At 53.0% G+C, this 25,418-nt stretch overlaps 1 protein-coding gene across 1 annotated transcript; it reads left to right on the top strand.

Annotated features, from left to right (window-relative positions):
- Positions 1-1,151: 1,151 nt before the first annotated feature.
- On the top strand, positions 1,152-23,450 carry ITGB3 (integrin subunit beta 3). Its single transcript, XM_030966355.1, has 15 exons — positions 1,152-1,508; positions 6,462-6,547; positions 10,681-10,873; positions 13,284-13,536; positions 14,235-14,397; positions 14,984-15,145; positions 15,301-15,396; positions 15,562-15,651; positions 16,038-16,172; positions 16,817-17,246; positions 19,270-19,492; positions 19,770-19,870; positions 19,992-20,111; positions 21,134-21,300; positions 22,178-23,450. The coding sequence occupies exons 1-15, from the start codon at positions 1,451-1,453 to the stop codon at positions 22,244-22,246; spliced, it is 2,346 nt and encodes a 781-aa protein (XP_030822215.1). The 5' UTR covers positions 1,152-1,450; the 3' UTR covers positions 22,247-23,450.
- Positions 23,451-25,418: the final 1,968 nt, after the last annotated feature.

The raw sequence follows: 25,418 nt of genomic DNA, 5'->3' as shown, positions 1-25,418 counted from the left end.
ACAGGTTTGGGGTTTGTGTTGATGTCTCAGTCAAGGTACAGCCCTATTTGATACTGCAAGATGGTTGATGGGCTTTTCCTAGTGCCCCTTGCCAAATCTTCATTAACAAGCCCTAGGAAGGGAGTTGGATCCCAGGTGGACAATGATCCCCACTGAGGAGGACAGCAGGATCCTCAAGATTGGTGGGGCAGTGCAGAGAAGCAAAGAGGCGCCAAAACTTCTTTTAAAGCCAAGGAAAGTCCCCAGGTCATGAGGAGGAGTCTGTATACTACCTCATTTTCACAAAAACTGTTACCTCTTGTGAACAGCTGCCAGGTCTGGGACAAGTGCTGTTATCCCATCTCCCAGCATGAGGCTGTGGCTCTGGTACAGCTCTGTGTGTCTGTAGCCTCCAGCATCTCCAGGATGTGGCTGCAGCTCTTGGCACCCACAAAAACTTGTATTCCATAGCTTGGTTGGTATTTCTGTGTGCTGGGTTGTCTTGACCCAGGGCTGTATCATTATTGTCCCCAACCCCTGTCACCCGGTCGGAGAGAGCATCCCAGGGAAATTACTCCAGCCCTTCTCTCCCTTTTGCTCCCAACATGTATTCCAAGTGCCTCAGTTTCCCCAGCTCTGACTATGACCCTGGTATTGCAGAGGAACAAGAGGTTTATAAAACACCTTTGAGAGACACCCACAGGCAGTTCTGATGTTTCAGTGGGTGCAGTCCCTATGCAGATCCCAATCCCTGGATTTGTTCAGCACAGGATCAATTCCTGAGGACATAAAAGGAAAAAAAACAATACAAGTGAGAAGAAAATCAGGTCTAAATTATGTGACTCCAAGCTGAGCTTCCCTCCCTTTGAGATGTCCAGGTTTATATCCAAACTGCTGGTTCCATCAGGCGTGCTTCCTGGCTGGGTCTCCCTCAGTTCCAGCTCCACTTTAGCAGGGATATTCCCTCTCTGGTGAGGGAACTGAGAACCCACACTTCCGTATTAGTGCGTATTTGCTCTATTTCTCCTTAAATCCTTGAACTCCAGCAGCTCAGACGGGGTTTAAAACCAGCTGCCTTTCAAGAGTTAATAAAAGGAAGGATTGAGCAAGGTTTTGTAAGGAATTAAAGCCAGGCGGAAGAGGCTATGGGAAAGAGCCTGTTACGAGCCCCGGGGCTGCAGGTCACCAGTGCCGAGGGAGGACTCGCTGCCAGGGTTTATTAGGTCCTTGTTTAAGCCGAGAGAGTGAAAACCTCATAAGGAGCGGGCGGCAGACCGGGCGGGGACACTCCGGACTCAGAAATGACGAGGCAGCAGTTTCCTCCGGCCGCCCCGCTCGCCATGTGTGTCACTCACCCAGCCCTGTGATTCATCGCCTCAGCCGCTAAAAGCCTCCAGCTACTCCCGAGCCGCTGCCCATCACCCGTGAGGGGCCGGTCCAAGCAGTGCCCCCAGCCCGGGGCTCAGAAAAGATGGATCAACTCTCCGTGACCCTCGGGATCCTCCTGCTCTGCGCTACTGGCAGCTGGGGTAGGTTCACTCTGTCGCTCCTGTCACTGTTCATAGCCATTTAGTGAAGATGTTGCCTGTTACTTCTACAAATCCCAGGACTTTCTGCATTCCCAGGGTCTGCGATTTCACGGGAAAATCACCCGGAGGGGCAGCTGGCAGCCTGAGCTGCAGCGCATTCCCACATAGGAAGCGCCGCTCAGGCCGGTTTGGCGTCGTCTGGGTCGGGGCTAGGAACCTCTCAGGGATGTTACAGGGTCAAGGCATACTTTTGTGGGTTATTCTTACTGGATGTGGTAGATCTTACTGGATCTACCTACTCTGTGTTTGGCTCTGGTTACTGGTTTGTAATGCAAGGACTGGGGTGTGACTTGGGCTTCGTCCTTTATAAACAGAAAATTCACTGGGAGAAATCACATCAGGTAATTCCTTCCTGTGTCAGTAGGTTTTAAGGGCGGGGGGCATTTATGTCAACATTGCTGTCCTGTGTTATTTTTCTCGTGGGTTTTTATGCTTTTCTTTAAGAAATCTGATTTCTGGCATCATATGATCTCAGGATGAATGTAGTTTGTATTTTTTAAAAGTTTTCCAATGTCAGAAGTACAGAAAAGCCTGGAAAAGCATTATCTCCTCCCCAGGTGTGTTCCTAGTGACTAGGCCTCAAAGGAAATCTAGAAACTGCAGTATGGTGATTTATAAATCGGTCACATTGTTTTCGCAGCCAGACTTGGGGTTTGGGGCAACATTGTTCTGTCTAAAGAATTCCAGACTTTAGTGAATTCCCAGGAACAGCCTGAGGCTCTGATCTGCTGCCGGATGGAGCTGTCATTAGTACAGGACATGGGATAACCCCTGCAAGAGTTTGAGTTCATAGAGCTGCAATTTGGTGCCTGTGCTCAGTTTGGGGCATCCCATTCCCAGGAAGATGCTGGCGGGAAGGGAGAGGCTTGAAAGAAGAAACACCCCCAGAATGGTAGGGTGGGGATCTGCCAAAAAAGCCCAGGTCCTTATCACATAGTCAACGGAAAGGCTGGAGAGGATGTGGTTTGTGCCTTTATCAATAATTTATCTCAAATGTCTTTATCAGGTTTTCTCTGTGCTTATTCTTGCTCAGTTTGGCAAAGGAGGAAAACAAAGTGTGGCTGCTCCTGCATCACTCGGAGGTTACTCTGATTGCAGCCTGGGACTGAGTAATTTTCTCCAGTCAGGACAGGGTGATGCTGAGCCACAGACGTCTGGGGTGTTTCAGAGACATGGAACATCAGGGAATTTCATTGAATTCCCTAAATTCAATGCCAGGCTGGATGGGGCTTGGAGCGACCTGGTCTAGTGGAAGGTGTTCCTGCTCATGGCAGGGGGTGGAACTGGATGGGCTTTAAGGTCACTTGCAATCCAAACCAGTCTGGGATTCCCTGCTTTCATCTCTCTCAAGACCACAGCTCTGCCCAGCCCCAGGTGGGTGGTTCCCATCATCATGAGCAGTTTATCTCCCATTTCCTTGTATTTCAGGACTGGTTTTTTTTCAAAAACTAGAGTCTTTAGGATCAGCTCATTGTGTGAGAGCAGCTGCTATCATAATTTTAAAATGCAGGTTTTGTACTTGGGTTTATTAGTTTTTATGGCTAGGGAAAAATGCTCCAAAGATGGGAAAAAAGTCACTAAAAAACACAGAATTTGTTAGTATAGGCTGTACTGGGATGGTGTTGACCTGCTCACAGCCAGGTAGTGTCCAAGCTTGGGAAGAACTGCCAGGCAGTCACAGGGCCAAAACCTGAGAGGACTTCAACTGCAGCATCCTACCCATCTTTCACATCCTCCACCTCCTCCACATCCTCCACTTCTGCCCATCTATGCTTTTGTTCCCACATCCTCACAAGGTCCCTGCTCCCACAAAACTCTTCCAACACTGCATCTCTGCACCCAGCCATGCAACCAGTGCTGGGAATGCCAAAAAAGGAACATTTCCCCATGGTGGGGGTGTGCAGTTGCCTGCTCACAGCAGGACCAGCCTCATGTTTGGATGGTCATAACTGCCCAGGCCCTGCTCCAACCAGCCCCATGGAAATGCAGCCAAGAATGGTCCTGTACAGTGCTGGAGATTTGTTCCAAGGAAGGGAAGGGTTCTCCATCCCCAGCAAAGTGTCTTGGTCATGGAGTGGTGGACATCATAGGCACCAGAGGCTGTGTGTGTCTGGGAGCAGATACAGACCTCCAGAGACCCTCCAGGCAAAGCCACCAGCAATGCACGGTGGCATGATGTGACATCAGACCCCAGAGCAGCCTTGGGAATGCCAGCATCCCTCCCACAGGGACTTCCCAGCTGTAGCCCCACCTGATCCCATGTGCAGCTCCCCAGCCATGACAGTGTTCTGCCTAGGTCTATGGCCCTCATTCCAAAATCCACCAGAAGACTTGATTTACATCCCCAGCAAAGAGAGGGGACACCAGATAAAGGACCCCTGGGCTTTGGGGTGGCAGCAGAAGGAGAAGAAAGGAAACCACCAGGGTCCAGGGGCTGCACACAGGCAGGAGGTAATTTGTACCAAATGGTGAGGAGCAGATGAGCTCGGAGGGTCCTGGGGCTCCTTAGCCTCAAGATCAGATTTCATGGCATGAGGAGACACCCTGGGGCTCTGCCAGCAGACATAACCCTGGAATCCTCCACATGGAGTTTAGTGGAACCTGGTCTCGTTGAGACCAGGGTTAACACTGCACAGGGGAAACTGAGGCAGGGAGTGGCTGAGGAACTGGGTCAAGTCACAGGGAAAACCTGTTTGAGGAAGGTTTTGGACTGGTGAGTCTCATGTCCCAGAGCCCTCATGGAGGCCTTGCCAGCTCTGCCCTTCCCCAGCAAGGTGGGTGTTGGGGCAGGGCCAGGTGACTAAACCAGATAAAACCCACCATGAGGGGACAAAACCCACACTGGCATTGAACAGGAGCCTGGACCAGGAGTGTTGCTGGTGGCACTCAGTGCTGCAACTGCCTGAGCAGAGCTGAGCAACCACAGTTATAAGCCAGCAGCTAGACATGGCCACTACATGCGGGATGTGAGAGTGGAAAGCAGGGATACACCCCTGGCTTGTGGCAGGTGGGTACTTGGCACCTCTCCCCATCCCTGAATGAAGGGCTGTCATCCTGGAGCACATATCAAAGCACCAGGGCTCCCCAGGGACCTGCAGATTTTGAAAGCTGTTTCTGTTTTCAGGCAAGCGGCCCCGGGGTTGGCAGCTCTGAGCATTTAGTCCAGAGCACCTGGAGCTGCCAGGGCTGTCCCGTCCCTGAGGAGTGTCTGGGCAGTGCCTCCCTGCTTCCCGGAGGGCTGAGCTGGCTCCCAGCTACACAGCACAGCACAAATCCATGGCACATGCTCTGGCTGCAGCCACCAGCACTTGGCACGGCAGGAGGGATTTCACATGGACACAGCAGGAGCCAGCGAGAGCCGTGGGAGGTGGTGGTGTTGTTGGTTTCAGAGAGCCCTTTGCCCTTCCTCTTCCTGGCCCTGTCCACCCAAGGATCAGTACTGCTGCTGGCACATTGCTGAGGTGCAGGAAGCACTGGAGACTAACCTGTCACTCTTCTGGGCAATGTTATATTTAAAATCTGTCCCATCCTCACATGGAGCCAGGTATTTCAGGATATGATGAGAGCTCTGGCCATGGGTGCTGCCCCAAAACTGGTGCTAAGCAAGGCACTTGGGCTCAGCCTTTAGTTTAGTCTGGGACAAGTGGGAACTGCAGGTGTCAGAGGTGCAATGGGGATGCTCTGGGGCACATCCCCAAGCAGGCACTGGCCCCTGGGACAGGCACAGCCTGGGACACCACCCTCAAATAGACACACACAGGTGTCAACACGTGTGTACACTCCCTGGCTACATGCCAGCAGGCACGAGTGCACGGTGCTGTGGTTGTGGTGCTGCTCAAATATCTGATGATGTTGTTTCACCATTTCCTCTTTCTGCTTTGTGTTCCATTTCCTGTGGTTGTGGGATACTGCTCAGACAGCCCTGAGCAACCATGGGGACACATGAGGCAGAGGGGGAGGCTCTAGTGCCCACTGCTCCCCGCCAGCATCCCCCAGGCTCCCCAGGCTGCAGTGTGTCCCAGCCAAGTGGGTACTTGGCTGCAGTTTTCTCTGCCCAGGGAATCCTAAAACTGCCAAGATGCTTGTGCCCGGGAGGGAGGAGGAGCCAAGGGTGATGCCAGGCAGCGCTGTCCCAGCCACTTGTCACACCGGCCGTTGGCAGCAGGAACCGCAGGGCCACCCACTCTGGTCCGTGTCAGAGGAGCTCCTCCTGCCCCTGGGCTCCACAGGCATTTTATGGCCCTTTAATTCTCCCCCAAAGGCTCACCAGCCTCTGACCTTCAGGACTGGTAGCAGCAGGTATCTCCCAGAGTCCCCACAGCCACTGACAGAGCCCAAGCTTTCCAGGGACATTGGTGCCAACCGCCACCATCACATTTCTGGACTTGAGCCTTTTCACTCCCCTCCTTTCCCTGGATTTGAAGCCGAGCCAAAACCAGCCACTGAGTTTAGTGTCTGCTAAAGGTGTCAACAACACCCTGGATCAAGGTGATGGGAAGAGGCAGACAATCCCTGGCAGGTCTGTGGGTACCACCGTGCACCTTTGGGAATTCACCCATTCCACTCCTGCTGCCCCAAAGCGTCTGCAGGATTGTCTGCAAGGATACATGAACTCCCTGCCAGCGGGCTTCACTCCAACACCCATGTGATGCTGCAGGGGTGAGAGGACCCATTGAGGAGCTGGCAGGTAGGGAATGATGCTCAGCCTTGGGCAAGATGAAGCCCAGCTCATACCAGGCTGGAGAGAGCAAGGAGGCAACATCCAGGGTTTGCAGGTGGGAAAAGGGATAGAGAAGGGCCCTGGTGGGGCTCTGGCTGCTCAGAAGCTGGTGGCAGAGCAGACCTGTGAGTTTGAATTCTGTGGGCTGTAATTGCTCTGTTTTGCTGTTTCAGGGGGCAACATCTGCACCACCCGTGGGGTGAACTCCTGCAAGCAGTGCCTGGCTGTCAGTCCCCTCTGTGCCTGGTGCTCTGCTGAGGTAAGAGCTGGGGGCTGAGCAGGGCCCTGAGAAGGGCAGGGGATGTAAAGGAAGGGAAGAACCTTTGGGATAAGTGTAGGTTACAGCCACAAGCTCAGTCTCCATCTGTTCCCACTGTATCTAAACAGATTCCTTGGTGGCACCTGGCTCAGAACCTCAGCTCAAGGCACTTGGTCAATGGGCACTGCTTCTGCCCTGGTCCAAAAATATGCCCCTTATCTGGGTGTGTTGGTGGGAGCTACATTGAGCTGGCGGGAAATGTTGGTGTTTCCACTAGGAATTCACTTTATCTTTCAAATAATGTACATTTAAAAACTTGGTTTACTTTTGGTTTGCTTCTTGGAAACCTGTTGTAAAGCACTGGCTGAAGGAGCCTAATTCCTGGAAGGGATGAAAAGGGAAGGGGGCCTGGAAGGCTTGCAAGGAGGAATTGAAAATACTCATCAGAAGTTAAAGGCTGGGTTTTAAAACCTTTTTCATTAGAAATAAGGGGAGAAGACAAGGTGCCTGTTTTTGGTTACTAAGCTAAAGTGGATGGGAGTGCTGAGCTGTGGCTCTCAAATCATTCTGTTTGGGTAGGTGAGAGCCAAGCAGATCTGCCACGTTGCCCTCCAAAAATGCTGCCCTGGAGGTTAATCCATTGGGTAAGAGGAGGGAGTTTCCCAAGGGGATGAGAGAGGAGCCCCAGGGCAGAGCCAAAGGAGGTGATGGGGATGGGGAGAGGTGATGAAACCTTCAAGGCTTTCCTTGCTTTCTCCTTCTCTATACTTGAAGACCCACTTCTATCAGCTGCAGCTGTGCCCATAATGCCCTCTGGGACTTGAAAAATACCTGGGGCTGCTGGATCACGCCAGCAATTGTCTAATGGTTTGGGATCAATGCATATCCAGAGGGGAGGCCTCTGGCTTGCTGTGCCCATCAGATCTGATGCTTGGCATGTGGTGTGGATAAAGATGTTTGTGCCTATCTTATCTCCTGCAAGGAGTGGATGAAACATGCAGCTTGATAAGGGGCCTGGCTTCCCTCTCCATTCCCCCTCCAAGGGGAAAGGTGGCTGGGCTGGGCTCTTCCTTCCCAGCTGCTGATCCTGGGCTGCACTGGTGGCTTGACGGTGCAGAGGGAGCCGTGATGGGGTTGTTTTCCTCCAGAACAGCAAAGGTTTCCAAAAAAGGAAATATTTCCAGTGCTGCTCTGAGCTGTGCTCCCGGGCAAGAGTGAGGGAGCCATCCTGCTGCTAGACCCAGCCCCCGGAGAGCTGGGCTGTGCACTCTGCTCATCAACTCTGCCTCCAACATCTGGACCACGTTGTCTTAATTTAGCAAATGAGGGTTTTTTTCTGTGGGTTTGTTTAATTTCCCTAGGGTGGGGGAGGGTTCTGATACTGCACCCCCCCCTGTTTTTAAAGGGACAGTGCCCATATTTGTGCTCCTTCTGCTCCCACTACAGCCCTTTTCCACTCACACTGCCTTTCCAAGGAGCCTGTGGTGATGATTTACTCCTGCTCCATCCTGGTTTTGGATTGGAGAAGCATTTCATTGTGGTTTCTTGTGATCACTGACCCCACCGAGCATTGATGCAGAGCAGAGTTGAGTTTTATTTATTTTTCAGAAACCTTGACCACTCTTACCAACAAATAGATGTTCTCATCTGCTTTTTTGGAAAAAGCCAGCCAAGCTGTAACACTGAGACAAATCTCTAAAATCCCTTTGGAGATTATTGTGGCAGATCCTTCAGGGTCTCACCCACCCAAAATGTCACCCACTCTGGGTCTCTTGGAGGCTAGACTGGACCAGATTTGGATTTCAGAGAAGCTGATGGAAAGTTTTAGCTTAATTTGTGGAGGGGTCTGTGCTCTGAGCACTCCCGAGAGCTGTCCTGCAGAGAAGCTGATGCTGCATGTGGTTGTGTCCGAGTTGAAAACAGAGATGCCCTGGGGAATATGCAAATTCCCACAGGCTTCTGGCCTGGAAGCTCAGGGATGGAACTGGCTCTGCCAGAGCCCTGCCTGACCCTGCCCTCACTAATCAGCTCTGGAGGCAGTGATTGAGATAAAATAATCAGGTTTCCCATTCTGAAGGGAGTGTGAGCAGATGTCCGCTCTGCAGTGGGACAGGGCAGGGAGAGCTGGCGAGCATCTCTGGGAAGGGGTGTGGGATGGCTGGGATAGAGAGGGTGCACACATCTCCCTGTAGGGAGCTGGTGCCATCAGGGCTGTGCTGACAGGGAATGGGTTTCTCATGGATGAAATCCCTGTGCTGTGAGTTTGTCACTAGCAAGCTTGGGCTGCCTCCAGGTCACTCCCAACTAGGGCTGTGCCCCAGGTGTTGCATTAGCAAAGTGGCAGAGCTCAGGGTCAAAAACAGACTGGGGGCTGCCAGGGCCTTGTAGCCAAATGTCTCACTTTTGTGGTAGTTTTTGTTGTTGGGAAGGCTCCTGTGAGTCTTCAGTCAATCACTATATTTAGGACTCTAAAGAAAGGGGAAGGATGCAACCCTGGGGTTAAACAGTTTCTCCATGGAAACCTCACAGCAGGAATGATGCTGCTAATCCCGTAAGGTGCCATGAGGCCTCCGAGGTCCTGGAAGCTACCTACGAGCTCCAGGTATCACTGAGCACCATGGTTAAAACCCACCTGCCCAGCATGCTTTTCACCCACGTATTTTTCCAGTGATTTCCCTGACTGGGACAGGAATGTACATGATGATTGATGGGATCTGGAGTGAACCAGCCACCTCTTCCCACAGCAGGGAGCCCTGTGGAGTAAGCTTATGGGTGGGTGGCTGGGTGGGTGGATGTGAGAGAGCTAATTTGGAGGGATGACTCGTCCTCCTCTCTGTCAGCACACTGCCCAGGCGGAGCAGGGTAGGAACACGCCTGCTGATGTATTTTTTGGCTATTGCTTGGCCACAGTTTCCAGAGCACTGTGGGCCAGCCAGGGCCTCCTGACACCATTTGTGGTTTTCTACTCGTTTGCATGAAACATACAAATTCATCCCTGGGTTCAACCAGCCTGAACCCAGTTCAGGGCAGTTGATATCCTGCATGTGAACTTCTCTAGCACCAGAAAGCTCAGCAGTGGATTCCAGCATCCCAGGAGCAGGGACAGCACTGAGCCAGCCCCACCAGGACTTGTGCCACCTCCCTTTGCTGCAGGAAGAGGCTGTGGTGGTCCTCTGCTGGAGGACTCTAATACAGAAAGATTTGGGCTGAGGAAGGGAGATGAAGAATCCCTTTGGAGGGGAGGGCGGGTGCTCCCTGAGCAGGAACATGAGGCAGCAGATCACAGCAGTGTTGGGCTTGGAAAGAAATTCTTCCTATATTTGTTTTTATAAGCAACCAAAGGAGTAGGAACCCTCCTGAATGTTCTGTGATAAGGACAAGGAACCAGAAGCTTTCTAGGAAAGGACGGACAAGGCTGGAGCTCACCATGACTCCACACTTTGTGCTTCCTACCCCTGACAGGCTCTTCAAGGCTTCTCCCACAGCCCCAGTGCCTTTGGACTCTTTCTCTCCTTTTTTGGTGCTGCTTTCCCCAGTCAGCTCCATCCATTAGGAAGCTGGAGAGCTGGAGATAAGTCTGATCCACTTCCAGACAGGAACTGAGCACTGCTCTGTGCAATGAGCTCACCCACAGTGGACATACTTCTTGCTCATGGCAGGATTTCTAAGGGCCTATGTTGGAAAATGCAGGGAAAGGTGATTTGTCTTTTGTCAAAGTAATAAATAATTTTAAAAGTCCCACACTGCCTCTACCCAGTTTGCCGTGTTCACATCCTGCCACACCCTCCTCTAGCCATCCCAGGGAGACAGGATTTCCTTTAAGCTCTGCCAAACCCAGACCTAAGGCTCCAGCTGCTAGGAGTCAGGATGAGGTTGGCAGGGATGCGTTATCCATCATTCCTTGGCAAGGGCTGATGGGCTCCTGCAGGAGTTGCTCCAGCAGGAGTTGCTGATCCCAAATCTCCTCTGTCTGCTGCCTTCCTCAGGCAAGAGACAGTGTGCCCCAAGAAGCCTTTGATCCTTTTCTGGAGTTAGGTGTGATAAAGCAGGGGTTCTCCAGGGAAAAGGTGGGGGCCTTTCTCCTTCTCCCAGCATAGTCCTGGCAGGCTCCTGACTGTGTCCCTCCCCCGCAGGTCTGGGCACAGTCAACCCCTCGCTGTGACCTGCATGCCAACCTCCTGCACAACGGCTGCAGGCAGGACCAGATCGAGTTCCCCAGCAGCAGCATCACCATCCTGGAGGACCGACCCCTCAGCAACAAGGGCTCAGGGGGGTCCCCCACCACCCAGATGAGCCCCCAGAGAATACAGCTGAACCTGCGGCCAGGTAAGAGCCCCCAGACTGCTGTAGGAAGGAGGACATGCAGTGGGCATAACCCAAAGGGCTCAGGCACTGAGTGAGCCATCACTCTGCCTCCCTGGCCAGGGTGGTCTCGTGTCCTTCAGGGACAAGGCCAGGCTGCCGGCAGCACAGAATCCTCCAGAACATCTCTGGTGGGCAGCTGAGCTCTCTGATTGCTGTGTTTGTTCTCTTGCCTCAGTCCTGAGGTATGTGAGGGGCAGGATAGGATGTGACTTAAACAACACATGGGGTATTTCATAAAGCTGTTCAGACCTGAAGCACTGCTGCTGTGCTCAGAATGCCTGGGTGGAAGTCAGCTCATATCTAACAAGCCACAGAGCAGCTATCTGGGTTGGGCTGCCACCAGATCCCTGTAAATATCCCAGGCTCTGCTCAGCTGGGCAGGCTGGAGCCAATTAACTGCTCTGGTCCTTTGCCAGCATTCAGGAGTTTCAAGGATGCCAGGCAGGAGGCAAAGCTATAGGGCACATGGCCTCTGTGCACATCCCTGGGCATGGGCAGGAGGAGTCCTGCTCCATTGGAAGGACAGCAGGCAGAGGAATCCACACACAATTGGGACATGGAGCTTCTAAGTGGCCCTTGTTTTCTAGCTCTAGAGGTTGTTGTCAGGAGGAAGGTGAGTATGCTGCTCTGAGTGCTGTAAATCCCTGTTCCTTGGAATAAAGAGGAGAGACCCCCAGCTTGATACCATCTCTGCTGAGCCCAGAAGGTTTGGCATAAGTCATCTGCCTTGACTCATGAACCAATACCAAATCATAAAGGATACAAGCAGGACAGGTCACAGCTCATGTTCCACAAGCTCAGAATCCTCATGGTTTCAGCTCAATGAGGACAAACAGCTGCTTTCTAAGCACAGAAATGGGACCCCTGGCTCCCAGCACAGCTGGAGAGGGGATGGAGCTTTTTGGGCTGCCATAAATTTTGAAACTTTCTTCATCCTGAAAGAACATGGCATGAAGATTTAGACAGAAATGTGAAAACAATAATAATTTAAGCTCAGTTAAGGCCTTCTCAACATGTGAGGTGTTCTGACAAGGCTGCAGCTGTGCCCTGGGTTATGTTTCAAAGAAACCATTTCAAAGATCAGAAGAAAGGACCTGTATCTCTTAATAAGGAAGAAAGAAAACATCAACCTTAAGTGTTTTCAGCTTTTTTTTTTTAATATGTGCAAAAGTCATCAAAACTGGGATGTTTCCCAGAAGGTTCTTTCTAAGGAGGTTTTTGTTTCAATGGAAAATGTTTCACCAGAATTTTCTCAGAAGGGGCTGGGAGAGCCAAGAGGAGAGGAAAGGAACGGGGATGGGGGAGGGGGCAGAAAATTATCAGAGTCCTTGGAAGCTCAGAGAAGTCCGAAGAAGTCTTGCAGCCTGCCTTGTGATCCCTTTAAGACCTGCTGCCCACACACTGGGGGTTTCTCTTGCTCCATCCAGCTGTTCCTGTAGGATATCTTGAGAGGTCAACCCTGGACAGGAAGATCTGCTCATGTCCCAGCACTGAGAGTTTAGGACAACAGGAGACATAGCCCCCATCTGCCATAGAATTCCAGAACAGTTTTGGGGTTGGAAGGAACCTTGAAGACAATGCTGTTCCACTTCCTGCCATGGGCAGGGACACTTTCCACTATCCCAGGTTGCTCCAAGTTCAATCCAGCCTGGCCTTGGAAACTTCCAGGGGATACACAGCGCATCTCCTATGCCAGCACCTGACTAAGGGCTTTGCCCCTCTGTCTAAGGGTAATGTTCTCCTCCTAAAAGCTTTAACCATCCCCTTGGGTTCCTGCTGATGCCTCCACCCTAATCCTGTGGTGAGCCCCCCTCTATTAATATGCCTCTGGTATGGTCTTTATTATCTCGGGGGCCTTGTCCCCAGAGGAACAAGGAGCCCGAAGCCAGGCTCAGCTCAGGCCGTGGCCGCAGGGCTGCCTGCCAGCAAGCGTGGATAGTTATCAGCTCTTATAGTGATTACAGCTCAGGATTTCAGCTTGCTTGCTAAGGCAGTTGTCAGCCCAGGGCGAGAGGCATCAGCAGATGAGAGAGAGGAGAACGGGCCGGAGCGTTCCGTGAAGATGTCTTTATTGAAGAGGTATGCGAAGGGGTCCCGGTCAGCACACGTTCTGAGGAGTGGGCTAAAATATGCCCCTTTTATAGGATTTAGAAGGATTGAGTTTGAACCAATGGCAAAGGGTTAAAGTCCTAACCTATAGGGTTACAGGGATATGCTCTAGGGCGGGGGGTCAGGAAGTCAGGAAGTAAAAATGCTGTCTCATTCTCTCATTCAAATCCTCCAAGGAGCCTTGCTTATGTCCATAGGGACTGCTACACCCCTCGCCCTGCCAGGAGATGAGATCTCACTCTGCTGCCCTGTCACTTTGCAGATGACTCCCAGGTCTTTCATGTCCAAGTGCGTCAAGTGGAAGATTACCCTGTGGACATCTACTACCTCATGGACCTGTCTAACTCAATGAAGGATGATCTGAGGAACATCCAGAACCTGGGCACAAAACTGGCCAGTGAGATGCGTAAGCTCACCAGCAACCTACGCATCGGCTTCGGGGCCTTTGTGGACAAACCCATTTCCCCCTACATGTACATATCTCCTCCAGAAGCCATCAAGAACCCTTGCTATGAGTAAGTCCAGGTTGAGAGAGTCCTGTAAGGGCCAGAAGTTGATGGGACACCACTGCAATGTGGCTGGAAATCCACATTAGTTGGTGAAGAACTGCAGCCCATAGAAAGGACCTGTGTTTGAGAGGTTCTTGAAAGATTGTCTCCCAAGGGAAGGACAACAGGCTGGAACAGGGAAAGAGTGTGAGGAGGAAGGAATGGCAGAGGTATTAGGAACTGAATTCATCCCCATTCCCTGTTCCTCTGTGCTACTAGGAGGGGGGTAGGCAGAGAAGTGACATTGAGCCTGGGAGGAAAAGAGGGGAGTGGAGAAAGTGGGTGCCTGATTCTGGACAGGGTTTAGACCTCTGTGTTCTGCTGACACAGGGAGGAGGAGCAGGTCTAAATTAGAAATATCATTATCAAGGGAAAGCTCTTGAGGGAAAAAATTTGCATCATGTTTTCAAAAGAAATGTTGAGGCTGGAAGAAAATGACTCCTAAAAATCCCAGCAGGACTGAGGCTGGGAGCTGACCTGAACCCAGCATCCCTACAACATTAATTTTATTTAAAAGGTCTTTCACCAGCCTCAGGGTCTTGGGGAGCATTGGGTCCCTCCAGCACATCCTGGGCAGGACCATGGGATGTGGGATGGCTGTAGGGCAGGGATGGGAGCTGGAAGAGCCCAATGAGCCCTGTGCCCTGAGTTGTCTCCTCCTACAGGATCGGGGAAACCTGCCTGCCCATGTTTGGGTACAAACACGTCCTGTCGCTCACGGATGAGGTGACTCGCTTCAATGAGGAGGTGCAGAAGCAGAGTGTCTCCCGGAACCGTGATGCTCCTGAGGGCGGCTTTGATGCCATCATCCAGGCCACCGTGTGTGATGTAAGGGGCAGGAAGGCCTGGCTGGCATCAGGACAGGGTCACCAGGCTGGACCAGGCGTGTTGGCAGGGACCAATCAATCCTTCCCAGACATGATCATAAGCCTTGTTGAGCTGTTGTATGACTGATTTCTGGAGAAGGTGAAACATTCAAGTGAGACATTTTCAGCCCAATAGTCAAGGGAAGAGAAGGACTCTCATGAGGTCATGGTAGGGGAGAGGAGCAGAGCAGGTGCTCGAGAACAATCCGATGTCAGCCCTGCAGTGACCAGTCCAGAAGGGACAGCACTTCCTGTGCCTTCACCTTGGTTTTGCTGGAGATCTTGCATCCCTGAGTCATTAACCATGGTGATTAACACTCTAACCAATTAAACTCATCTTTCACCTACAAGCAGCCCATGACCCCCTGCCAGACTCCACACTCCCACAGCACTTTTCTGCAAGAGCAATTGCCTTGGTTTCCTATGCAGAGGTTGGTTTCTACAGCCAAGCCGTGACCCCCTGGCACAAAGGCAGCAGTGGGGTGCTGGCACATGGGTCTGCCCTCAGCATGTGCTGACACATGACTGGGAGCTGCCTTTCACTGCAGGAAAAAATTGGCTGGAGGAATGATGCTTCCCATCTGCTCGTCTTCACCACGGACGCAAAGACCCACATTGCACTGGATGGGCGGCTGGCTGGCATCGTGCAGCCCAATGATGCCCAGTGCCACATCGACAAGGATAATTTCTACTCTGCCACCACCACACTGGTAAAGCCTGACCCAGGCATGGGGTTGCGGAGCCCAGAGCACCTGTTGGGTCCCCATGGGATGGGAAAGGTGTTTCAGCCATGGTTGGAGAGCATGGTGGGGACCAAGATGGGAGGGTGTACATGTTCCTAGGCTATAGCTCTCCTCTTCCCCAGGACTATCCCTCTCTGGGCCTTATGACTGAGAAACTTTCACAGAAGAACATCAACTTGATCTTTGCTGTGACAGATACAGTTGTTGGCCTCTACCAGGTACCAGCTGCAAAGCCACCCTCCTGGGGGTCTGGTGGGCCATGGGTGGCTGGACATGGCTTGGTGGTCTGTCCTATCAAAGCTCCCATGTTCCTGGACAGGATTTCACCCAGCCATGGCACATTTACCCATAACAAACAGACCTTGTTTATGATACTCCTACAGAACTACAGCGAGCTGATCCCAGGCACAACCGTGGGCACCTTGTCCAGAGACTCCAGCAACGTCCTGCAGCTCATAGTGGACTCCTATGGGGTGAGTGTGCAGTGTGATGGCCCCACAACAGCACTCTTCCTAACGAAACAGCCACTGCTTCCCACTGCCAGCAACCCACAGATTTGTCAGCTCCCCCAGTCCCAAGCATCCTCCTTGGAACAGCTGTGAGCATCTGCCTCCATCCATGTGTGCAGGCACCCCAAGGGTGGGAGATCACTGTGTTCACTGCCTGTCCTTTCCTGTCTTGAAAGCTTTTCCCTGTAGAGAATGACACAGCTGAGGCTTGAGAAAGACTTGGGGCACTTGGCTCCTTTCCCATGTGCATGGGAGCATCACTGTGGTGCTGGGGGCAGGGGAGGACCCCACCAGGGCTAAGCCCTGCCCAGCCTGTGCTGTGTCTTCATCAGTCCTCTTTCCTTCCCTAGAAAATCCGCTCCAAAGTGGAGCTGGAGGTGCGTGACCTCCCTGAAGAGCTGTCCCTGACCTTCAATGCCACCTGCCTCAACGATGAGGTCATCCCTGGGCTCAAGTCCTGCATGGGGCTCAAGATCGGGGACACGGTGAGGATCCCACTCATGGGCTTGGCTTTTCTCCCTTCTGTGTAGCAGCACTGCCAGATCATCTGTTGCTCTGCACCAGCACCATCTGCTTTGTCCCATGACCTCCCAAGTGACACAGACCCTGGAATCTCAGCACTAGAGAGAGAGAGAGGTCCAGCAGGGTGGGTGCAAGGAGGAGAATGCTTTTTTGAATCTACTGGATGCAAACTCTGTGATCTCTCTAGCTCAGCCTGAACTGCTGGCCACAGGGCATAGGAACATGGAATCATTTGGGTTGGAAAAGCCCTCTAAGACCATCAAGTCCAACCACTAACTGATCTCTGACAGGTCCACCACTAAACCATGTCCCTGAGCACCATATCTACAGGTTTTTGAGCACTTCCAGGGACAGTGTTCTACTTCTTCCCTGGGCAACCGGTGCCAGAACCTGACAAACCTCTCAGTGAAGAAATTTTTCCTAATATTGAACCTAAAATTTTCCTGGTTACTGTGGCAAACACATTATCTAGCCCACATTGTGCTGAGACAGCTTTGATAAACTTTGATGAGCCCAAAGAGACCTGGTGGCTCCCATTTCTGTGCTCCTTAAGCTGGGGCATGGACTGGAGCAGGTACTGACACCCAGACACACCTTTGCCCTCCAGGTGAGCTTCAGTATCGAGGCCAAAGTGCGGGGCTGCCCCCAGGAGCAGCAGAAATCCTTCACCATCAAACCTGTGGGCTTCAAGGACAGCCTGACAGTGGTGGTGAACTTCGACTGTGAGTGCTCCTGTGAGAGCCATGCCGAGAGCAACAGCCCATCCTGCAGCCATGGCAACGGCACTCTGGAGTGTGGCGTGTGCCGCTGCAACGCCGGGCGCCTGGGCTCCCACTGCGAGTGCTCGGAGGAGGAGTACAACCCCTCCCAGCAGGACAACTGCAGCCCCCGGCCAGGCCAGCCCCTGTGCAGCCAGCGTGGCGAGTGCATCTGCGGGCAGTGCGTGTGCCACAGCAGCGACTTTGGGAAGGTGACGGGCAAGTACTGCGAGTGTGATGACTTTTCCTGCGTTCGCTTCAAGGGCCAGATGTGCTCAGGTGAGTGCTGGGCTTGGGGCTGTTTAGGCTGCCTGAGATCCTGGGCAAGGGAGACACCAGTCATTTTGGGGCTTATCCTGTGAGTTGTCCCCATCTCTGACTTGTTCAGCTGTGGATCTCCCTGAACCAGCCCTGGTTTGAAGTGATGCAAGGGGAATTACTACCTTTTTGGCCACTGATATCACCTCCTGTGCCTGAGAGCTGGGAGTGGGGATGGGCTAGAAGGTTAAAAAGGAGGCCTGGTGGGGACCAAGCGAAGCATCTCTGGGGTGTACAGAGCAGGGACCTTGCTTGAACCATACAGCTCAAACACATCAGAAGTACTGCTCTGCAGGAGGAAACCCTAGGGTGGGGAGAGCTGGGTTTTATCCTCCACCCAGTTCTGGAAGACTTCATATTGGCAAAAGTGGGGGAAGTAAATCCTCCTTCCTTGCTGGCCTTACAACATCTCCCCTCCTTAATATTCATCTCTGCCACATGCTCCCAGACTCCTCTCCAGTCCAGCTGCTCTCAGTACTGGAAAGAGAGGTTAAGGTTCCTTCCACCCACATCTCCAGTAAACACTGAAGGTCTGAGTGAATTGCAGTGTTTTGCCCATCTCATGTATTTAAGGGATGTGAGAGAGATGACAGTGAGTAGGAATGAAGCATGAAACTGTGGCACATCATCTCCAGGAGCAGAGCACCCCAAAACTGATTTAAGGGGCGAATGGGAGAGGGGTAGCCACTCCCATTCCTAACCCAAGCTTCCCTCTGTAAGCCCAGGATAGGTGGCTGCTAACAGGGTGCCAGAAAAAGACACCACTTCCCTGCTGAAATCCCAAAAATCCCCAGGAAAACATCAGTGGCCAAAGCTGATTCCACTCCTGGAGCCCAGCATGGATGAGGTGAAACCTGGGGCCAGATGACACTCAATTCTTGCTCCCTGATGTCCCCAAATTGAGTTTTTGAGATCCCACCTGCCGCTCAGGCCAACTTCATGGCTCACACTGCCTCTGTGCTGCTCAGACTGATCCTTTATCTTAACAGCCTGCTGATAAAGGAGGTGGAAACGCTGGGTTTCCCCTACCCTGAGTAGTCAGTGTCCTCAAGGAGCCTGTTCCTGTTTGAACAGGGGCTGCAGGTCCCCAGGGTGGATAAAGGGCAATGAAGAGCTGCTCCTGGCCAGGGTGGGCTGTTAATTAACCTGAACTCTCTGACCCTGTTGAGCCAATTCTCCCCAGCCTACCCATCTGTTTCCATGCCTTGTCACCCAGCGTGGCACTATTTTCCTGTGACTCAGCCCTAGTTCCTCATTAATGGGGTTATAAATTTATTTAACATGCCAGTGCCTCCAAGGGCATGACTGGGACAGTGCCCAGCCGATCCCCCGCCGGGAGCAGCATTCCCAACGTGTCCCTCCCACTGTGCTCAGGGCTCAGGACAGGTCAGCGCCTGCAGGTCCACAGTGTTTCCACCACTTGCTGTGTCTCGTTTTTGAGCTGAAATAAACCACAATCCAAATAGCTCCAGGGTTTGGCAAGATTTGAGCATGCCTGTCTGTCTGTCTGACTAAACTAGTCTCAGTGAACGTGTGTTGGGCTTTTCCCAGCAGTCAGCTTTCCCTGTCTGGTGCAAGCCTGAGAAAGGAGTCAGACTTGGGGGCTTTGACCAGATGTCCTGATTCAATCTGAAATGCAAAGCCACAGAAAGAACTTGACTTGCTCAGAGACAGATCTGATAGAGCATCTCCAGTTGGTGCTGCTGGAGCTGGGGCAGCTCAGCCTGAAATGTGGGAGTTTGTTCTTGCTTGGGTGGGAGGAGTGTTGGGCACATGGTGAAGGTCTGGGTTTGGTGTGAGCTTCTCACACCTTGCACTGTCCCACCCCAAGGACAGTGCAAAGGAGTTGTCCTAGGTGGCCAGTCTGCCTTGCAGTGCCCACAGAGGATGAGTTGCACCTCTGGGTCATAGGCATCCATATGGGGAATTGCTAACAGGCTCTGTGGAGATACTTAGAGTTCTGATACCTTTTGGTTGTCCCCAGGCCATGGGCAGTGCAGCTGTGGGGACTGTCTGTGCAACTCAGACTGGACAGGAGACTACTGCAACTGCACCACGCGCACTGACACCTGCATGTCCAGTAATGGGCTGGTGTGCAGCGGCCACGGCTCCTGTGTGTGCGGCCGCTGCGAGTGCACCCAGCCCGGCTCCTACGGAGACACCTGTGAGAAGTGCCCCACCTGCCCAGACGCCTGCACCATCAAAAAGTGAGAAAGAGCAGAGGGCTGGGACAGGTCATACCTCATTCTGGGCTGGCAGAGAGCTGGGATAGGTCATATTCAGTGGAATTCAGGGGAGCTGGCAGAGAGCTGAGAAGGGTCATATCCCATCATGGAGCTGGCAGCACTGGTGGCAGGAGCTCTCACTATCTGCAGCCCAGTAGGGTTGGGACTGCTGTGATTTCCACAACCTGAAACTGAAAGGTGTGACAGTTGCCTGAGGAGAGCCTGGAAAAGCTCATGGTACTTCCCTCCTCTTCCACAGGGATTGTGTGGAATGCAAGAAGTTTGAGCGGGGAAAGCTAATGGAGCAGCAGTCCTGCAGCCGCATGTGCCGTGACGAGATTGAGACGGTGCAAGAACTGAGTAAGAGGAGACCCAACCCCTGTCCTAATACATGGAAATCCAGGGGGCAGCATATGCCACATGCTTTCCCTCTGTGTATGCACCCCTCAGCATGGGGACCCTGAGCCTCTCCCTCTGGCAGGTGACAGGGGCAAGGATGCTGTGAACTGCACCTATAAGGATGAGAATGACTGTGTGATGAGGTTCCAGTACTACGAGGACTCCAGTGGCAAGTCCATCCTCCATGTCATCGAGGAGCCTGGTAAGACCCAGCTGCCGTGCTTAGGCTGGGGACTGCAGAATGTACTGTGCTGGGTTTCTGTGCTGATGGGGGTGGGGGGGGAGGGGGGCAGGATGCTGAGTTCCCTTTCTACCTCCCACCCCAGCCAGGCTCATGGGGCACCATGGCTGGGGGCTGAGAGGGATTAAAGAACTTCTTTGTCCCCTGCTCAGTGCCAGCGGGCCATGATTTCCTGCCTCTCAGGTATCACATTTCCTAAGTTATTTCATACCCTCATTGAGACCAAGGATGGGGGTTCAACCTCCCCACCACCCTCATCCTGTGTTTGACTTTGTGGAGGTGATTTTTCTTGGGAAGCAGATAAGAGGAGGCTTCCATCAGCAGCCCCGGGGTCTCCACTGACCTCAGCTGAGCCTGGGGCTGTGTGGCTGCAGATCCTTCAGAAGCAGGACCATGATGGCAGCCACCTGCTCCTCACTGCAGCTGTCTGCCATGGGCAGGGTACAGCCCACACTTCCCAGCCCCACAGCCAGGTGGGAGAGGAGAGGCAGGGCGAAGGCTGGGGTGGCCACATGGCCCAGGGCACTGTGCAGGGGGAGCAGGAGCTACAGAGGCTCACACTGGATCTCCCTGCCCCCATTTGCCAATTCAGTGTTGACACACAGCCAGCGGCTGGGGGGGGTTGTGTCAGTGGGCTGGTGGTTTGGAGCAAACTTCACAAGCACAAGGACTTGGTCTCTGGTGTCATCCCCCACTGCAGGTGGGACCTGTGATGCTCCTGATCTAGCTCCAGGCTTGGGTGCAGACCACCACCCTACATACAGGTGCTCAAGTACTGTGGCACAGGTGCCCCATGGATGGGATCCTCCTTCACAGAGCCTGCTGTGCTCAGGGTAGAGGCTCCTGCTTGCTGGCAGAGGAGGATGATGCCCTCCTGAGACCAAAGGAGCTCCATGTACCCATGGCCAGCTAGCCCCAGAGCTGATTTAAGTTGCCCTGGGGGTGCTGACCTCCCCGCAACCCTGCCCTCCTCTCTGCTCCAGACTGTCCAAAGGGGCCAGACGTCCTGGTGGTCCTGCTCTCGGTGACAGGTGCCATCCTGCTCATCGGCCTTGCTGCTCTGCTCATATGGAAGCTCCTCATCACCATCCATGACCGCCGTGAGTTCGCCCATTTCGAGGAGGAGAAGGCCAGGGCCAAGTGGGACACGGTGAGGAGCAGTGGATTGGGTGTGCTGGGCAGGAGTCCCAAAACCCCACAGCCTCTGCCTTGAGGGATCCAGATCCCAGTGCTCCTGGCATGAGAGCCCAGCTGCTGTCTGTTGTCCCATGACATGGTCCTTAAGGGCCAGCTTGTCCCAATCCTCTCTAAAGCCTGGGACAGTGTCCCAGGCAGGACTCAAGGTGACACTGCCAGCCAGGAGACCCCTTCCCTGAGCCTGTTGTGGTCCCAGGGGCTGTGCACAGGTGATAGGAGATGTCCCAGGTTATTTTCAACGGTCCAGCATATCCAAGCACTTGTCAGGAGCATGACCCCCTTACTCACTGCTCACAGCAGTGTTTCCATCCCATGAGTGAGGCAGAAGGTCCCTCCTGCCACAGGATGCTGGAAAGCACTGAGGAACCCCAAGCACAAGGGAGGGGTCTGGGACAGCACTGATACCTGTCCCACACCTCAACTCCATCTCCTAACCCCCCACAAAGGGAAGGATGGGATGGGATGGGATGGGATGGGATGGGATGGGATGGGATGGGATGGGATGGGTGGGATGGGATGGGATGGGATGGGAGGGGGGGGGGGGGGAGGGGGGGGGGAGGGATGGGATGGGATGGGAGGCTCTTTCAAAAGGTCTCTCTCCTCCTGAGCTCCTGCTGCTTCTCCTTTTTTCCACAGCAGCTTTTCCCTATTCTGCCCCATGAAACCTTATGGGGAGCCATTAAACTGCTCATCCAAAGCCTTGGGTGCAGACAGGGATCCACTACTCCATGCTGAGACAGTGCCTCAGTTACTCCAGATGTTAAGCAGAACAAATGCTGATGCTAAGCACAAAGTGATGATGCTCTTTTTCATCTTCTTTCTTCCTCCAGACCCATAACCCTTTATATAAAGAGGCCACATCTACCTTCACCAACATTACATATCGTGGGAACATGTAAGGTTGCCACATCCAGCACTGGCCATGGGATCAGCTGATGATCCATGGGATCTCCTGGAACCCAGTTTACAGAAGAGCTTGTTTGTGTCTGCCTGTGTGAATGACTGCATGTGATTTAACAAGTCCCTGACTGCCTCCAACCCCTATTGTCTGACGCCCCACTGAAACTGCAGGGACGTGCTTTCCATGGCAAACCTCGGTCCTTACCTCAGCAGGTCGCTTGCAAAGCCACCAGCCCCCCCATACACTGAACACAGAGAAATGGGATGATCTCTGTCAGTCTGTGAACTCTTTGGTGCTCATCGGGCCATGGGCATTTCAGGAGCAACTGCCTGAACCACATGCTGAGCTGTGCTCTCCTCCACAGTGTGTGCTGGTGAAGTTCTGCCCGATTGGAGTCCCCTTCTGCACTGGTCTCAGTCCCTCTGGGCACAGGGACCTTCTCCTTTGGGACAGGGCAGCTGCCAGCAGGCAGGAACCATCGCTGGCTTTGGGGGTTCAGGACACTGCTCGAGCAGCCCAGCAGCTCCTTTCTCCTTGCAGCCGTATGTCACTGGTGCTGCTGTGACCCAGGGTGGTAAAAAGCTGTGCTCCGCATAACAGTGCCCTCCCTCCAATGCATTCACAGCTCCCTCCAATGCATTCACCTGCCAATTCTGTGTAGCATCAGCTGTGCTGGTACCAGCTGTAGCCTGGCTCAGTCCCAGGCATGGTGCTGGGCTCCTCCTGTCTGCCTCCACTGTCCCCATGCCACAGTGCACACGGATGTGCAAGCAGCTGCTTCAGGAGGGTCATGACACCTGATACCCCTTGAGCCTGGCCACCTCTCTCCACTTACTGTGTTTTTTGGACTGTGTAACTGCACCACCCCTGGACTTCTGTGTGGCTCAGGCTTCCAGAAGAGCAGGCAGGGGTCAGGCTATGTCCTGCTGCCTGGGGCTGTGTGTTCCTGTGGAGGAAAACAAAGAGCTGTCCCAGGGGCAGCACTGGGCTGTAACAGTGATGCTGCCTGGTCCCTGCCCTGCCAGAGCACATGGCTCAATTCCCCTCAATTGCCCCAAAAAGCAACAGTGACCTTGCTCCCATTGTGGGGTTGGCCCCAACGGCCCCAGCAGTGTGTTGGCTGAGCTGGTGGTGGCCCTATGTCCCTGTTCCCTGGCTGGCCTGTCCCAGCAGTGTGGGAGCAGGGGCAGCAGTTGGTGCTGGGTGGGATCTGGGGCTGAGCCCTGGAGGGGGGCCAGGGATGGATGGGCAGCAGCACCAGAGTGCCAGTGATTCACATGACAAAAATAAAAATAATAACAAACAACCAAACAAAAACCAGGGAAAAAAAAACCAAACACCAGTCAGACTACTATAAGTGTGGTCCCCAGCCTGTGCCCAGGTTTCTGCCCTGAGGGCAACCCCTGACATCCCAGCACAACTAGGGGAGCTGGTTTGAGATGAGATGGGTTGACAGATGGCAGAACCAGGGCAAACAGGGCTGTGGGACCCCCATGGGGGTCTCTGCTCTGTTACTGGTTCCCTCCTTAGGGTCAATAACAAGTTGGGGGGCACAAGGTGGGCCAAAGTCCACTGCAGACTATGGTACTGGCAGCAATTCACTCCCATGCAAGAGGAGTGAACCTCAGCATGCAACATCCTGTTTGCTTGGGTCTCTGACACCCCATACATGCCCCGTACTACCAGGTGCTCCCAACCCACACTATATTCAGGCACCTTGGGCAGTGTTCAGTGTCCCACACTGTGCCAGGTAGGGGCTCAGTGGGTGATTCCAGCACCCAAGTGGAATCTGGGCTTGAGTGGAGTTAGGCCCAGCTTGGTTTGGCCCCAGGCTGAGCATTTTGTCTGCCGGTGGGCTCAGGCAAAGGCAAAGGCAGAGCCTGAAGAAGCAGGATTAGCTCCCCTCAGGCTGCCTGGGGCTGCTTCCACTGGATAAACTCCCAACGATTCCACATACGATATTCAGGCAGGAGACTTCCATTTCTCATGGAGCTGTGGGATGACGCAAGACCCCAGTTTATCCCAGTTCACTGCCCTTGATGCCAGGGGGCACGGCTCTTTGCAGGATCAAGCCCATGACCACAAGGAGCAGCTGTTGGGAGTCGGGAGTGACTTTTCTCCCCAAAATCAAGGCAATGTCGCTGTGCCGGCCGGAGTAGAGGAGAGGGAGCAGCCAGAGGTCCCTCCTTGGGCAGGGTGTGGACTTTGTGGTTGCTCTCAGCTCCCTGGGAGAAGCCATTTGGGAGTGGTAGTAGGTCCAACTGTGCGGGACGTGCCAATTCCGGGCTGCATGGAGGCTGTTGGAGCCCGGCACCACTAGATGGTGGTGTCTGTACGTGTTCGGCCCAAGCCTTCCACCTTCTGGGCTGCTGAGTGATCATCTCCCACACTGGACAAGGACATTTGCCCCACGGTTCCAGGGAGTGGGGACACTCTGAAACCCATCCCACTGACACAGCTCCTACAGCAACACTTAAGGCCAGAATTCTTTTTACTGCTACTTTAATTCCTGGAAGCGCTGAAGTGCTCTTTCCTTGGACCCCATCAACTCCTTTTGTAAACTGTTTTCTGTTAATAAACCCCAAAAATAAGCAAAGCACTTCCAATGCAGACAGAAGATGACAAAAGGTGTGTTTTGTCTGATTCACAACCCAGAAAGTGGTTTTCTACGTGTCTAGAGAATTTTCTGAAATGAAACACATCTCCCCATTAATTCTAGGGAAGCAGGTCAATGTTGGAGTGCTGAAGTCCCAACACTCTCAATGAAAATCCATTTTCCAGAAAAGACTCTCCAGGAGGTACTGAGGACATGACTGTAGATGGTGAGTACATCAGCACTTCAGGATAGTTCAGGATCTGGAGCATCTGCTGGGCAGAAAACTTAAGATTTGGAGAAGAAGAGAAGAAAAAGCTGGAATTAAAAACAAAAAGCCAAAATGTTGCATTTTCCTTGGCACAAAATCACAGAATAATTTAGGTTGTATTTTGGGCTCCCCTTCTTCAAACATATTTTCTGAGAGAATTGGGATTGTTCAGCCTGGAGAAACAAAGCTTCAGAGTGACTCATTGTGACCTTGCCCTACCTGAAGAAGCTGACAGGAAAGATGGAGACAGACTTTTTTACAAGGGCCCAGAGTCACAGGACAAGGGAGAATGGCTTCCCACTGCCA

This window comes from Camarhynchus parvulus, chromosome 27 (assembly GCF_901933205.1).
Source record: "Camarhynchus parvulus chromosome 27, STF_HiC, whole genome shotgun sequence".
Classification (NCBI taxonomy): domain Eukaryota; kingdom Metazoa; phylum Chordata; class Aves; order Passeriformes; family Thraupidae; genus Camarhynchus; species Camarhynchus parvulus.
This window is presented reverse-complemented; position numbering and strand designations above follow the sequence as displayed.